At 35.9% G+C, this 17,238-nt stretch overlaps 1 protein-coding gene across 1 annotated transcript in view; it reads right to left on the bottom strand.

Moving 5' to 3' along the window:
- Cspp1 (centrosome and spindle pole associated protein 1) overlaps nt 1-17,238 on the bottom strand; it is a 161,319-nt gene that overhangs the window by 27,912 nt on the left and 116,169 nt on the right. Inside the window, exons 17-23 of the mRNA XM_023722388.1 lie at nt 16,263-16,415; nt 11,808-11,920; nt 6,358-6,507; nt 5,645-5,791; nt 2,995-3,099; nt 732-798; nt 95-158 (exon numbers count right to left, since the gene is read on the bottom strand). Of these exons, the coding sequence (XP_023578156.1) occupies nt 95-158; nt 732-798; nt 2,995-3,099; nt 5,645-5,791; nt 6,358-6,507; nt 11,808-11,920; nt 16,263-16,415 (799 nt within the window). The remainder of the gene's footprint in view (nt 1-94; nt 159-731; nt 799-2,994; nt 3,100-5,644; nt 5,792-6,357; nt 6,508-11,807; nt 11,921-16,262; nt 16,416-17,238) is intronic.

The following is a 17,238-nucleotide window of genomic DNA, read 5'->3' as shown; positions in this document are numbered from 1 at the left end:
ATTATTAACATCAAAATATCCCAAGACACATTTCTGATAGTGCAGAAATTCAAAAGCTAAGAGCTATTTTAGGGGGTGAAGAGTGGAACTATACAGGCACTGCCACAGGCAGTTTCTCCAGGGAACAGACTTGCTCTGAAATCTAGCTGTGGTGGTAGCTACACATATAATACATGATTAAAAATGCCAAAAAACCATACATATGCACACGCACGCACACACACACACAAAGTAAAACCTGACAAAAGATTGCAGAATATACTGAGGTTAACTTCCTGGCTATAATATTGGATTTTGTAAGACAGGAAGAGCTTAAGGGTTGGGTACTTGACACCTCTACTTTCTTTCTTTTTTTCTTTTTTTGACTTTTTTTCCTTGCCTCTTTTTTTCATTTATTATCCTTTTTTTAAACAAACATTTACTTGAGAGATAGTATGGCAGTAATTGGTATGAAAAGACAAGCAGTATGTATTTAGAAGGCCAGATTGACAGGCATTCCAAGCATGACCCTAGTATTACACACTGCTATCTTCAGTGCAGTTGCTTAGTTCACAGGTGTCAGCACATAGAGTTTTGCTCTTTTCTCACTCTCTGTTGGTTTAAGATAAAAACACTTATTGACTAGCTATATATATGCTGACACCTCTACTTTCTGCAACTCTGTAATTGTTTCAAAACAAAAAATGTACAAAAGAAATATTCTAGATTATAAACTTAATGATTAACTCTACCTTCTGCACGGAGCTGATTTTTCCTTGCAGGTACTGGAGGAGACTGTGCTCTGGACACTGAAGTTTCCTGTTTAACAATAATGGAAAAGATATGCTTAATACATCTTTTCTGCTTACAAGTTTGAAAGGAGTTAAGAAACTAAACACATCCTCCTGAAAACATGCCCATATCTCTACAGACTTTTCCTGATCCTCAGAATAGAAGAGACCTTGAGCCTCTCCAAAGAGAAGAGACACTCTTCTCAAGTCACACTTTCTGCAACCTCTTCCTCTCTGCAAACTCCCTCTTCTCAACCTATGCATAAAACCAGTTTCTAAAGAAAAGTCTTGGGTGGCCAAATAGCTCAGTGGATTAAAGCACCTGCGAACAGGCCAGGGACCTGCCATGCTGGCTACACCCCCAGGGCACACTGAGATGGCAATTGAGACTGAGCAGGGTGGCGCGTGCCTGTAATCCCAGCTCTTGGGAGGCTGTAAACAGGCGGATCACTACAAGTCTGATCTAATAGTGAGGCCCTGAATACTCTATAGACCCCTCCCTAAAATACAACAACAGCAACAAAAAAATTTTTTTAAAGTCTTATTTCACCTTTCTTCACTCACTAGCTACTATCCACTCTCCCCTTCCCTGGACAGCCAGGCTTCTCTAAGAATAATAAATGTGTATTTCTGGGGTCTAAGTCCTTATTCTCATTCACCCCTCAGCACAGAGTTTTTGCCTTTGCTTCTGCAACACTGTCAACACTGTCCTCACCAAACTTGTGACGTGACTTCCAAGTAACACATTCAGTGGACATTTTAATCATTGTTTTACATGGCAGTGGCAACTTACTCTGCTTCTATTCCTTTTTCTGCTTCTCAAACACTATTAACTCCCCAGTACCACATCCTCGGCCCTCTTTTTCTCTCCCTCTATACACTCTTCCTAATCAAATGACTCTGAGGAGCAGCAATATGCTAATGGTTTCCAAAACTGTCCCAGCCCAAAGCTTTCAACAGTTCACATTTAAGTTGTCACTGACTGCTACCTGCCACACTGTCAATAAATACCACTATCCATAAGTCTTAAATGTTTCATGAAATTGTCTCCCTTTCTCAGTTCTTCACATCAATGTCTTTAAGTCCTCAAAGTCTCACACCTGGACTTCAGCAAAAGCATCTTGTCTCCTCCACATTTAGTCTTTTCTCTCTAAGACAACACAATTCAAGATGAAAGTGGCTGTTCATTCTCTTATTTAAACACTGCAGTGAATTTCCATGTATTTTTGCACACAGACCACTTGAATTAGATTTTCAGAGGATAGAATCAGGAAAATAAATTTTTCTTCTTTGACTACTGTGTCACGTAGCCTGCTGGAAATCCACAAGCCTATGAAATGATATCCAAGCCCTTTCACTCCCTCAGATATCAGTGCCCTACTTCCCTGTTGCCTCAGTATAGCAATTCCTAACTGTTTGCTATCAGGGAAAAATTTCATGGAAGACCATTTTTCCAAGGATGAGGAGTGGTCATTTCTTTTTTTATCAGTGTGTGCTTGCAATACATAGTAATTACATTCCCCAGTGCTAGCATCACCACCTCAGATCATCAGGCAAGAGTCTCATAAGGAGTGACCAACCTAGATCCCCGGCATGCCCAGTTTACACTAGGTTTTAGGCTCCAATAGCAATCTAACGCCGCCACTGACCTGATAGAAGACAGAGCTCAGGAAGCAACACAAGCAATGAGGACCTGCCATAAGTACAAATGAGGCACATTCTGGGCCTCCTGCTTCAGCACAGAGGGGCCAGTAGCCAGCAAGTTTCTCCATATGGTCTATCCTCCCTCCAAGTCAGCTGATCTTGCACACACTGAAAGTCCTTTGCCTTCCCCTTCATGGCAAATTCCTAATTCCTCAAGCATTAACTCAAGGATCAAACCTTCTGGAACATTTTCCTGGCTCACTTTGGATTGTAACTTAGCCTAAAATGTAAGAAACTTAATGAGCATAAGTAGAGTTAGCTAGGAGATAATTTCCAAAGAAAAGGATCTCTTCAGAAGCCTGGAGAAGAACTATTAAATTAGTTTTTCAAAAGAATTAAACTTTAAGGCAACAAGTCCTATCAGTTACACTTTAAGAATAGATCAATGTAGACATTACAGTATTTCAGGTCTAAAATAATTTAACCTGTCTATGTGTGATGAATACAAAAGTTTCATTTAGTGCCTTTAGTTTAAAATAACCAAATGAAGAAAAACAAGACAAGAACAGAAAGTATATACATGAATGAAGGAACTTATGATGCTGTCAACCGAAGGAGGTCTTTGGAGTTTGCTTGTAATTTTGTTCTGAAGAGCAGGAACTACAGGAGAAGCCTGTCTCAAGTGCTGAAAAAAAAATTACATATATGTACATATATACACATACATACTACATACACATACATACGTAACTATATAGCATAAACTATATATACTATAGAGGAATACAAGACCAAGAAGTTCAAGATGTTATTATTTATAATAAAATATATTTTATCAATACTATATAAGATCTAATGTAATGGTTATGATAAACACAAATAGATTCAGATATCCTAGTTAAAAGTACACAAGGGGCTGGGGAGATTGCTCAGGGCCTGAGTTCAATCCCTGGTTCTGAAAAAAAAAAAAAAAAAGTACATGAGATTTAGATGAGGATGAAAAAAAATCAAACTTCAATAAAGCAATACTATTCCACATATAGAAAAGATAGTAAAAGTGAAAAATCATCTTAATAATGGGTACAATAACAGTAACAAATTCCTTGTCTAGAAACAATATACATCAACCTCTAAATCTAGATGTGCTAGCATCAAGAACACCACAGATAAGGAAATTCTCCAAATTTCAGGAGAGCTCAATGTCTCTTTTAAACGATCTTTCAGTAAATTTAACTCATCATTTCTATTGTCATAAATCCTGGCGTGAGATATCAAACAGCATAGCTAAACCTATTAGAAATGGCTCATCGCAAAATAAAAAACAGATGACAGGAAACAGGAAGACAGACTATGTGGAGATAGGAAGAGGCTGGGACAGGGGAGTAAAAAGAACTGAGAGGTGTTTTGTGTATGTACCAACTCCCTATGATGACTGCAGTATTACATACTGCAAACATATACTAATATAAAAGGGGAAAAATTAATATAAAAAAGAGGAAAATGACTCATGCTGCCAGTCACTGCAGTGTATACTCTAATCTTATCACTCTGAGAGGACAGGGCACAAGGATCACAAGTTCCAGCCCACCCTGGGCAACTTGGCCATGGGGCAAAATCCTATAAGAGATCTCTTCCTCCTGAGGAGAGCAGAAGGAGGGAGATGGAAGAGACAGAGGAAAAGGAAGAGGAGGAAGAAGAAGAGAAAAGAGAAGAGGAAGTAAAAAATGACTCATGTTATATGAGGCAGATAACATACTGAACAGTAAACCAAATCACATCCTAAATACACCAGACTAATCCAACAATTAAAATGAGTTTTTCATAAATCCTGTCTTGAAGGGCCTGCCAAATAGCTCAGCAGATTAAAGTGCCTACAAGCAGGTCCAGGAGCCAGGGGGTTCGATCCTTGGGCCTGCTGGGTCCATCCCGCCCTTGGGGCCATGCTGAGATGGCAATTGAGACCGAGCATGGTGGCCTGAGCCTGTAATCCCAGCTCTTGAGAGTCTGTAAACAGGAGGATCACGAGTCCAATCTAGTAGTGAAACCCTGAACATCTTATAGACCTTTCCCTAAAATGCAAAAAAAGGAGCCAGGAAGATAGCTCAGTAGAATAAGCGCTTGCCTGGAAAGCACAAGGGCCTGAGTTCAATCCCAGGTTCTGCAAAAAAAAAAAAAAAAGAAAGAAAAAAGGAAAGAAATCCTGCCTTGAAGAAAAGAGTATTATATAAATTCCTGTAAATCATTTTCTGACATCAAATTGGGCCACACTTACAAAAGAGACAGGAAATTTCAAAGTATAGACTCCATGCTAACTACATCAGAGTATCTAAGGACAGCTGTAAAATACAGATTTCTGTATGTCCCTCAGGTTCCCTACAGGTGAGAACTCAGGAATATTCATTTTTATAATAAGCCCACAGTGACACTTATACATACAAATTTTTAAATGTAACTGAAAGATCATCAGGAGTATGAAATGGATCCTGATGAGGGCCAATTAGCTATTTCTAAAGAAGAAACCTTTACCTAATAACTTGATTAAAAACTTTGCGTACCTAACCTGGAACATCAACCCTCTGTCTCAGAGATAAGGACTCAAAATCATTCTGTGGTATAGCACCACTTTCTTTTTTAACTCCCAATCTATGATGGGCAATCGGATAGAACAGAGTAAGAATGAATTACTACAAAAATAAAAATTATTTCATGGAAAATGAAATTCAAAACTCTTTTATAAGTAGAATAAATAGATATAAAATTACTGACAAGTTATTATAAGTTGGGGGCCAGGGAGATGGCTCAGTAGAATAAGCACTTGCCTGGCAAGTGCAAGGGCCTGAGTTCAATCCCCGGTTCTGGAAAAAAAAAAAAAAAAACTTAAAAAAGTTATTATAAGTTTCCAAATACTATTTCTGTTGTGAACTTCTTAGAAAAAGCAGTTCACACGGCGTTGTGTCTACACACTGCACGCTTTGCTTGCACCTCCTAAGGCCACAGGAACAAGACTGATTTTGACCAAGGTAAACTCACTTCAGTTATTCAGCAGAAAGCACCAATAAAGTCCAGGGACAGCACTATGGAAATTCAGCACACTGAGTCTAGACTTAGCAGGAAGAACAAAGGGATGCAAATAACATCTCCTCCCTGTCCCTTCCTTCTCACAATTCCACAGTGTCTCGGTAAAGGTGAGTGAAGTGTGGGTTTGACTGACAGTTTTGTCTGAAATTTACCTTTGTCTCTTCCCCAATTTTACTTTCTCTTTCATAGTAGTGATGAAGTTGCAGGTTATGTTTTTCTTCTTCTTCTTTCTTCTTTCTTTCTACTTCTTTTCGCCTTTCTTCTGCTAACCGAATAAGCTCTTCATTTTTTAGTCTTTGCTTTAAATTAAAGAAAAAATACACATTTCATATGTACATACCAGAGTACATTCAGATATTCACACTATCGCAATGAAACTAAAACTGCAGACAATGGGTGTGTTCTTTAAAAATAAAAATGTCTGCTTAATAAACATTAGACGTACTTGATAAGATCTGTCAACACATAACTTTCTTTGTGTGATATTGAGGCTTCAATTATGGCCTCAAGCAGGCTAAGCAAGTGCTCTGTCACCAAAGTACATCCTCAGCCCTTCTTTGTATTTTGAACATGCTATCACAGACTTACACAGGATAATCTCAACTTGCGACCCTCCTGCCTCAGCCTCCAGAACAGCTGGTTTACAGGCATGTACTACCAACCACGGCAGGCTTACTTTTTGGCTACTAACTTCCCTTTTTAAATCAGTCTCCCACCTCAGTAAAATAATATCCAGTGAGCAGATATCAATCTCATTTTTCTAAATGCACTTCAAGACGGTTAGAGCTTATAAGTAACAGATGCCTTATCACATCAAAATAACAGATCTGACTAAACAGTAAAACAGAGCAGGGGAAAAATGTACCTCCTCCTCCTTCTCCCTTTTCTTCTCTTGTTCTTCTTCATATTCTTGCTGAATTCGTGCTCTCTGTTCTGCAAGACGTTTTTCTTCTTTTTCTTCTTCAATTCTCAGTCTTTCTCGTTCTGCTTCTTCTCTTTGTTTCTTTTCCTCAATCTAAAGAATTAAGGTTAGTCATTATTTTATAAAAATATTGAAAAATTAAAGTAACCTGGTGTCCAACAAATTCAACATTTTATAACCTCTTTTGTAAATTCCAAAAAGTTGTTAAATTTTTTCAGTGTCCTATAATTAAGTATAATGTACTGTTAAAAGCCATTAGTTAAATTTCAACTCTTATGAAACACAGACTGTGTAATCTTAAGAAACTTTCTTGTCCCCTATTTTCTTATGAGTTAAGTTACTAATATTTATACCCCAAAAGAATGTGTAAAGAATTACAGGAAACAATGTATGAACATAAAAGCTCCTCCTATATTGAAGGTATTCAGTGAATATTCATGATTTCATCATTCTATAAAGATTGCTATTATTGTAACTCAAAATTCTTGGACTTAATCCATGTGTAGTGCCACATGCCTGTAGCCTCAGCACATGGGAAACTGTGGCAGGAGGACTGCCATGAGTTTGAGACCAGTCTGGGCTATATAGAGAGTTCAAGGCCAGCACGAACCACATAAAGCCTGTCTCAAAAAGGAAAAGAAAAGTTCCTGGGCTTGATCAGTATTCTTAAACAACAGTGAAATCATATTCTAGTATTCAATCATTTTATACATGAGAAACTTCTCCCCAAAGTACTTGGTATATAGGAACTAAAACTGCAACAAGTGGGAGTGTAGCTCAGTGGGAGAGTGCATGCTTAGTCTATGTGAGATCCTTGGTTCAATCCCTACCATAAGAAGGGGGTACACAGAGAGAGGAAGGAAGCAGAGAGAGACTGAGAAAAAGTAAAAATAAGGAAAAAGAGGAGGGAGGGAGGAAGAAGGAGAGAACTAAATGTATTACAGTGTGAGAGGACTTAGGACAAGGATTCATGATCAAGTTTCATCTGAGTGCTAAGACTTGAAGGTAGAGGGCTAAGAGAGTCCGTGCTCTCCATGAGGGGGCAGGAAGATGGCAACGCAGGTACTGGCTATTCCTAACTCTGACTAAAGGCTATCAATAGATTTTTATAACCCTTAAGTATGGATTAGAGGTATTTATTGATATTATTTTTATTTTTTCTCTGCATTTCTTCTAGCTTCAAGATTATCTAGTAATGTTACATTTTTGAGTGATAAGAACCTTAATCTTCTTACACATGTCCCATGATTTTAAAAATTAAAGTTTTTCTAATCCTTCGTATACCATTATTAAATTGTACAAGCCTAATATTTAGTGCTAAGTAATATACAGACTTATTCAAGTACAAAACATATCTAGAAAATGCAGGGTTGTGGTGGCGCACACCGGGAATCCCAGCACTTAGGAGGCTGAGGCAGGAAGACGGCTGTGAGTCTTAGAGTAGCCTGGGCTTCATTGGGAGTCCTGGGCCAGTGTGAACTACATGTCAAGACTGTCTCAAAAAAGGAAAAATACCACATATCTAGAGAAAACATAAATGATGATCCAACAAAACTTCATTTTGCATTCAGTTCCTCCTTTCTATTCATGAACAAAACATACAGGATTGCTTCTCCATCAAAATCAAATAATCGCCATTTTTAAATGATTAAAGATCCCATGTAATAAATGTGCTAGGTTTAGATCTAAATTGTCCCCTAAAACCAGGCGTGGTGGCATACTCCTATAATCCCAGTGCTGGGGAGGCTGAGACAAGAGGATCACTACGAGTCTGGGCTGCGTAGTAAGAAACTGTATCCAATAAATAAATAAATAATTTTTTTAAAAAAATTAAAATAAAATGTTCTCCAAAAGTTTCCTGTGTTTGGAAGGTAACATCCACTGATGAGTTAAGTAGTTGAATGGGCTGTGTAGGTGGGGCCTGGTTAGAGGTGGGCCCCTGGGGTGTAACCTAGAAAAGTATATGGCTCTGTCATTCCCTGGTTCCTGCCCTGGCCCCTGCTCCAGCCCCTGCTTCCTGGCTGCTGCAGGTTAAGTAGCTTTCCTCCTCCCAGGCCCTTACTTCTTCAAGGCCGGCCCACCCTGGACTAATCCCCTGAGCCAAAGTAAACTTCTCCTCCTTCAAATTGTAGGTGCGTGGGGATTGAGTATTTCAGCCTAGTGCAGGAAAATGACAAATTCAAAATCCAAAGCGTTGAGGCAGGAGGATTGCTGTGAATTTCATTGCCAGCCTGGGCTACAAAGTGAGCATTAGGCCAGCCTAAACTACATGGTGAGACCCTAGCTCAAAAAACAAACAAATAAAACAAAATAACCCAAAGCTTAATACCAACAAGAACAAAGACAATAACTGAATAGAAAGAGGAAGGAAAATCCCACAACTGGGCAGGTTGAGGCAGGAAGATCACTGAGTTTGAGACCAGCCTGGGGCTACAAAAGTGAGTACCAGAACAGCACAGCAAGATGCTGTCTCAAAAAAAAAAAAAAAGAAAGAAAGATGAAAGATATCTTCTATGTCATGGTTTTCCAGCTACCTAACACAAAAGTGCCTTAAGGGTCCTGAAAATATTTTATTAAAAATTTTAGCTTAATATATTAGAAGTTTTAAATTTATTTTTAAAGCTCTAATTAAAAGCATGAAACACTAACAAGTATTATTTACCAAATTTTAACAACGTAAAGACTTCTAGTATGTGTACTTGAGCTAACTGTATTACTTATTTGTGCAAACTTTGGGCTAAAGCTTCTCTTGCCATGTTTATACAGAATTTGTGACATCTTAAAATATTTAACACTTAAGTTTTAGATACTTCCTATCTGAAAATATATTTTTAATTTTATAGGAATAACTATCATATACTTACCTTATGTTTTGTATAATTGTGTGGTAAATTTCTTTTAAAGATAAAAAGGTTTTTAAGATCCTGAAAGAAAAACTCGAAAACCAGCATTTGAGAGTAATTTAGTGTGTGAAACACTGAGGCTTATTAGGAGTAGGAGAACTAGAGGCTGAACTAATAAAGTCCAAGGCTTTTCTTATGACTGGCAGATTTTTTCATAGAAAGACTATAGAAATGCTATGGATACAAGTGTGGTACTAAAGATCTGATACCTGAAGTCAGAAGACATGGCTTCAAGTACTAGTCTCTCCATGTTTTATGTTTTGTTTTGTTTTTTTCTTTTTGGATGAATGAATTGAATTTTTTTTTTTTTTTTAAGTTTTGGTTTTTCCTATCACATGTTTGTAGTGCGCAATGTGGACATTCCTTGCACAGAGATAGTATGTGTACACACATCTAATTCTTTTTTCATCCCCTTCCCTCTCCACCCCTCCTCCTTCCATCTCTTGATTCTCTTCCCATGTGAGCAAATTCTATCTCCTTACTTTTTGTTTTTACTTTGCTCTCTATTTATATTTTGGATTTCTCATTAAAAAGAAACCATGTGATATTTAAGTTTGTGTGTTTGATTTGTTTCAGATCACCTGTTTTCCAATAAATGACTCAAGCTCACCCTTATTTATGGCAGAGTAGCACTCCACTGTGTTAAACACATTGGCCTCAAGATTCAATACCATGGGGCCTGCCCCTTAGTTCAGTTCTTTAAGTGGCTGCTTCAACAAAGCAGTCAGGCTCAGGTTGCTGTGGTTCGATCCCCAGAACTCAAGCCAGCCAAACCTGCCATGAAGGTATTCGGAGCAAAAAAAAAAAAAAAAGATTCAATACCAACATGGAAAAACCAGTTAGTCTGTGTTTTAGTTGCTTGTCCTAAAATAGATAAACATATCTCCCAGAGAATTTTGAAGTTTAATGAAATACTATGTAAAAATATTTTATAAACAATAAAAGAACTACATAATTATAAAACTTGGGGGAAGAAGGTTAGTAAAAGACTGTGGTAGGACTTGCTGACCAAACTGGAGCGACAAACTCTGACTTGCTATCATCATGAGCAACATATCACAGATCCTTCAGGTGTGAAAATGATTTTGTATCCTCAACCTTTTGTAATCTGACTGGAAAGATCAACCCCTTCCAGGCCTCTGATGCCACTCTCTTACATTTATGCCCACATCCTGTTGATATGTAGAAAGGACCTTCCATTCATTTCACTGTCACTGCTCTACACTGAAATACCCCTGCTCTCAGTTTTCTCAATGTTCCATTGATATACCCTACACATTAATGCCAGATCAATTATTCTTTTTTTTTTTTATTTTTTTTTATTTATTTGTGTGTGTGGCCAGCTCAGGCCCCCAGGGGGCGGGGCTGGCATGTGGTGCTGGGGGATTGAACCGTGGTCCCTTGTGCTTTAGCTAAGCTTGTTCTAAGTAGGTGCTTTAGACCACTGAGCCATCTCACCAGCCCCAGATCAATTATTCTTAAAAACTACATTTATTAAAGATGACTTGTCAGAGTGAAATCTGTTTAAGAGATTAAGATTAGATTGGATAACCTGAAAGGTAAAGCTGAGGGGTCTGTAGGTATTCAAAATCTGTTGCAAGGTTTTCAGTAATGAAGAATTGCTGTGAAAATTTTTATCAAAGGAAGATTAACTATGACACAGAATCTGACACTGAGTTATAAGTGTAGGTTTAGAGAAAGGCAAAGAAAGAAGAAACAGTCCCCTTGAGGCAAAGTAATCTCTGTTCCTGGTATTCGGTACAAGAGGAGACAATGTGGAATCTAGCAAGTCCACTTGCTTATAAAAGCACTCAATGCTTAAATGTCTCCTTTTGGGAAGAGTCGTAGCATTTTTACTATTTTAAATATTAAAGTGGTATTCAGGAACTTAATTTGAAAGAAGCATAGAAAGAATTAAATTCATGGACCAAGATACCACTTTATTTGCCTTTATACCAAATGGGACATATAGCTGCAAAATGTAACTATATCTAGTTTTTATATATCTTTAGTCTATACTGAGTCAAGAATATAAAATTTCTGGAGAAAAATACTGATTTTCTAATATTGTATAACATATAAAAACTTCCAATATGTGAATATTTGAATGAACTTTAGCGTCTCAACATTTACTAATAATGAATGAGCTAATAACATTTAGAAAAGTCAACTACTATGTTTAATACACTATATCTCACTTCTTATTTTCAAACAAAACATTTTAGGACCTATATTTGATATAAATTACATATTTTAGATAATTCCATGGCATTTGAAAATTTAGTATGTGTCCTAAAATGTCTCCTTTTTTTGTTTTTGTTTTGAAAGAGTCTGAGTGTATAGTTTAGGCTGGTCTTGAACTCACTATGTGGCCTGGGTCGGCCTTAAACTTATGGCAATCCTCTTGCCTCAGGCTCCTGAGTGCTAGGATTTGCTGGCTTATTACAATTCTTATAAAACTTGAAAATTATAATCAGATAAAGCTTTTACCTGAAAACGAAGAAAATTTTTGTATAATTCTTGCTGTTTAATCTGCAGTTCAGTTGGAGGGTCACCAAATATATTTCCCCGAGCAAAAGGAGAGCTCTGCGTTTGCACATGGCCTTGAAAAGACATTTAGCAAAAATACACTGTTAGGAAATGTTACGGTTAAAGAACAGCTTGCTAATAAACTGGTACTTTGAAAACCTGTGCTAAATACAAACATCCAGAGGTCAACATCAGAAGAGGAAGGTTGAAACTAGAATCTGAAGAGCAAATGAAAAATAGGAAGAAAAACAAAAGCCGTGTGATTAAAATGAATATTTGAAAATCATATTGTATCTATAACAGCTAAAAGACACGAACAAAATATAAAAGCTAAGAGCCTAAAAAATTATCTCACAGCAAAGTCTGTAAATTAGAATTTATAGAAAGAAAAAAGTATATTTAAAATTTTATGTATATGCTTAATAGTTCTCAGTCACATGTTAAGTATATTATGCAAATATATATATTTAAAATTTCAAAAGTTATATTTAGAACTCAGCAATTCCAAAATTCTTCCCAGCTATAGTTGAAATATAGCTTTTAAATTCAGGAATAAAACCATTTTTAAGACATTAGAATGAGTCTTAATTCTTATAATGGTTTTTATCTTCAAAACTTAAGTGGGATGTTAGTATTAATTTTTTAAAATTGTTACATGTTATCTATCAATAAGATTTTTATATTCTTGAAGGGAAAATTATTGCATAAAAGCAATTTGGAAAGCAATTATTCCCTAGGAGTCCCTTTTAACACAGGGAGAAAAAAAATGGCATTTAAATTTAAGCAACACATCACATTTTATATTATCTCTGAGTTGCTAATTGATCTTAATATCATCAATCTAAAGCATTATTTCCCATACTTGTGTCATAGTCAAACTACTTTGCAGTTTAGCTTTTATTCGGGTCTACTTTGTATTTGAATTTAAATTTATTAATGTTTATTTGTACAAATCAGAAAGTCAAATCAAGACTTAAATATCATGAATATTCATCTTCACTAGGAAATGGTCCTAATGAAAACTAAATATACAACTCAACGGTTCTTTTAACTCTTATTCACTGTTGGAAAAGCTGATTAGCAAAACCAAATTGAGTGATATCTTTCACCTTTTAAATCCTTAGAACAATTAAAGAAAATATATTAGAGGCAAACAAAATAAATCTTTTTAGAAATAACTTTAAAAATAAAGCCATGGGAGGACTAGGGACAAAGCTCAGCGGCACAAGTGCCTGCCTGGCAAGTGGAAGCTCCTTAGTTTGATTCTCAGCACAAAAATAAATAAATAAATAAAGCAAGCCATGGGAAAATATACGTTCTATACAAAGAAAATAGAAGTGTATCTAATCATAGTAAGGCTAAAAACAAATTTAAATCTGATCAGTACTAAACTTTACAAAGAGCAACTCAGGAAGCAACCGTAAGTAAAAGAAGAAAAAACCCACATAATACTATAAAGGTCCTCAAAAATAGGCCTAATGATGAAACATCAGAGGACAATGAACTTTAAGTGACATTACAACATTCAATTTTCAGAAACATCTGAACTCCATAAAAAAACATTTAAAAAACATTAACCTTTAAAAAACATTAAACATAGCCAGTCTTGGTGACACATACCTATAATCCCAGGCACTCCAAAGGCTGAAGCAAGAAGATGACAACTTCAAGGCTAGCCTGGACAAACTCAGTGATAGGCTGTCTCAAAAAGAACTTTAAGGCTGAGGAGATAGCTCGGTTGTCTAAGCATCTGCCTGGCAAGTGTAAGGATCTAGGTTAGATCCCAGTACCTCATGCCAGGTGGACCTGGCCACCAAAACTGGGAATGGTGACACACACCTATAATCCCAGCACTGGAGAGGCTGAGACAGGAGGATCACTATGAGTCTGAGATCTATACTGGACCCTGTACCAAATTAGTTAATTACTAAAAAAAAAAGAACTTTAAAAGGGGGTAGGAAGTGATTGGAATATAGTTCAGTGTAGAACCTTGCCTAGCATGCATGAGACCCTGAGTCAATTAATGAGTCTGAGATCTATACTGAGACCCTGTACCAAATTAGTTAATTAATTAAAAAAAAAAAGAACTTTAAAAGGGGGTAGGAAGTGATTGGAATATAGTTCAGTGTAGAACCTTGCCTAGCATGCATGAGACCCTGAGTCAATTAATTCCCAGTCCCACAATAAAGAAAGACAGAAAAATATGCATGTGTGCACACAAGTATATATAGAGATATAAAGAGCTATATAGACAGATACATACACATATATATAAATATAAAGACACAGCACAAATTATGCAGTTCTAGACAGTTTCTTGTATTTAGAAAGATTGTTTTATGCTAATTGCTAGGGAAATATTTAACATAAGAAATGTTAATTCACAAAAAATATTTTAAATATCTGGGTTTTTTAAAAAATATTTCTTAAAGCAGAACATTCTGGTAAACAGCAGAAGGACAAAAATCTGATGGCAGGACAGAAAAGATACCAATAAGTATTGCTGTGCACATGCTTATGTTCTTGGGAAGGAGTCATAGAAACTATTGATTCTCTAGTGTTTAAAAGTGCTATTACTATCTGTGACAAGTTCTGAGATATAACTACAAATAATAAGTTCTGAGATACAATAGCAAAGGCTGAGATATAATTACAAATAATAATGGCTATGAAAGAGATCCGAAGCAGCAAATGAGAAAGAGAAAAAAAATAATAATCAAAAAAGAAGCCAAAATTCTCTCTGCAGAAATAATATGAAAAGGTGTTTTGATACTCCTATTCCACAATGAATTACTGCATGTTAAGAGAGAAAAAAATAATTTCATCAAAGTCAAAGGTGCCGATTTTAGTGCTCCAAAAATCAGAAGTGAACCCAAAAGATAAACTGTAGATCAAAGAAAGGCCTACTTTTTTAAAATTAAGAGGCCAAAGAACAAAAAAGTTGCCTACATAAAAAAGTAAGCATTCCACTGCCTAAAGTAATTTAAAGGGCTGCAGCAATTAAAGCTCCCATCAAGGACTTGAAAAATACATAGCTAATTATCACTAACTACAGCTCCTTATTTAACCTGATTAGCCAGTAAGTCACATAGGCTAAAAAAATTTAAAAATTTAAAAACTGCATGATAGGTCCTGAATATATTAGAACTTTCTAATGTAAAGTTCTTTTTAAGATGACAATCAAAACTTCTACGAATGCACAAAAGCAGTTTTGTAGTAAATATTTTTATAAGCATCAGAATAAAATTTAAGGAGTATATTCTTTAACTTTGTTTTCACTTTTATTTATCTTTTTTCAATAATTCTGAGAAACAAATAGCAACGAGACAGTTTCAAATCCCATTAGGACAGTTTCAATAATTAATACATTGCATACTGTTGTCTTGGTGGTTATTCATTGTACAAGATGCAGACATGATATCCTGTCCACAAACAATATTAAAACAAATCTTTCTATTCATTGAATTAAGAGAATATAGCTGTGTATCTATCCTAACTATTTTGAATATACAGACACAAAATGGTCATTCATTTGTATTCCTTTTTGTTTAGTTTTGTCAGAGAAGGTATTCCATTGTCATTTAAATATTATAGCTGTGTGAATTCAGCAAAATATTCCAATATAGTCCAGTAGTCCATAATAGTAGTGGGTTTTCCGTAAGACTTGCAATGTTAGAAGTCTTTGACGTGAGCCTTTTACAGCTCAGCATATTAATATGACTTTACTTTTTATACTTCGTTTTTATACTTTTCTGTTGGATGGTTAATCTTGGTATTTTCACTTCTAAATACATCTTTTTATATGCTTCCTAAAGATAATCACAACTTTTTCCTTGCAGGTCATAAAAAATGATACTGAGTAATTTCAACTTGTAGAATCTTTGACCTAGGGATGCTATATAACAGTAAGTCAAGTGTATCTGGTTAAGAACAAGGGCTGGGATCAGATATTGAATTTTTAATTACTTGGCCTATTACAAAGATTAGGTTTTCAAAAGGAAGGATATGTGATCAGTAAAACAAGCAAACGATCTTCTCACAACTTAGCAGAACACACTTGATACTTAGACACTAATTCAACAAATCAGGAGTGCAAGAAATACATTGTATGTGTGTAAAACTGATTTTAACCAGCAAAATTAAGAAGCAGCAGATAAAGCAACCATAGCAAGTTACAAAGCTAAGAAGAAATACACAGTATTAAGAAGCAACCTTTCCCTGTTCAACTTTTTTCAAAATAACTATAAGGGAAATATATTTGCAATAACTTAAGTAACAGGCTAGCCTGTTAACTCAGAATAATCAAACTCTCAAAATCACAATAAGAACTCTGGAATGCTATCAAGGGACAAAAGAGATATGATACTGAACAACTTTAGAAATGTAAAAGAAAAAAAATAGAATGTGATTAAAAACCTGAGTTGTTATTTGCAGAATCCTCTAGGTTCTCAGCATTTGAAGTGGCTAAATTTTGGTCTACAGCTACAACAGCCCTTTTATCTTCATATGGTTTCGCATCTGGGTTATGGTAGGCATCTATATTTTGTTTGTGCATCCTATTCAAATCAGCTAAGAGGGAAAAATAAGCCATTTATTTTAATAAACACATTTGTATAATTTACTGATAATCTTAATATATTTTCTTAAAATAGAGAATAAGAAACACATATGACAAATGACATATGACAAATATGAGAATGCTTCAAGATGTCAGTGCCCTGAAAACAGATACAAAATTATCAAAACTTTGACATTTTCAAAAAATAATCTTACAAATAAACTCAAAATTAGTAGAGAAACTAAGGATATGCAAATCTTTGACATTCCATAAAGCCATACTTCAGAACTCAGAAATTTTTAAATACATACGGAGCAAACAACAATAATTCAGAACAAATTATAGCGAAATTTACCCAGAATCGTCAGCTCCCCTGATAACAACAAATAATTCACATGGAATATAGTTTTAAAATACATCCACAAATTCTTTGACAAGCCTCAAATGGTAGAACTCAATACTCTTCCCTTTAGTGTGGTCACAGATAGTAATTCACAACTTCTGACTAGGACACCGTGAAAGTCATGCTGCATGGTTCCAAGGCTAGTTCATAGATGACATGGCTTCCCTCTTGTGTGATCTACAGATCACTTGCTCCAAAGAAAGCTGAGTGTCATTTCAGAATAACACCAAAGGAGTCCTACGGCAAGAAACTGAGCCCTCCTGAGCCCCGCTGGGGAGTTATACAGGAAGGAAATAGATCATGAAGCCATCAATAAGCCTTCAGCTGTCTGCAGCCCTGGCTGATGAAATAACAAGTGAGACTCTAAGGCAAACTAACCAGCGAACTACTAACGAATAACTGACTCACAGAATTCAAAAATGGCAAATTTT

This window comes from Octodon degus, unplaced genomic scaffold, assembly GCF_000260255.1.
Source record: "Octodon degus isolate 3935 unplaced genomic scaffold, OctDeg1.0 scaffold00091, whole genome shotgun sequence".
Lineage (NCBI taxonomy): Eukaryota > Metazoa > Chordata > Mammalia > Rodentia > Octodontidae > Octodon > Octodon degus.
Note: the sequence above shows the minus strand (reverse complement) of the source record. Positions and strands in the feature narration are given on the sequence as shown.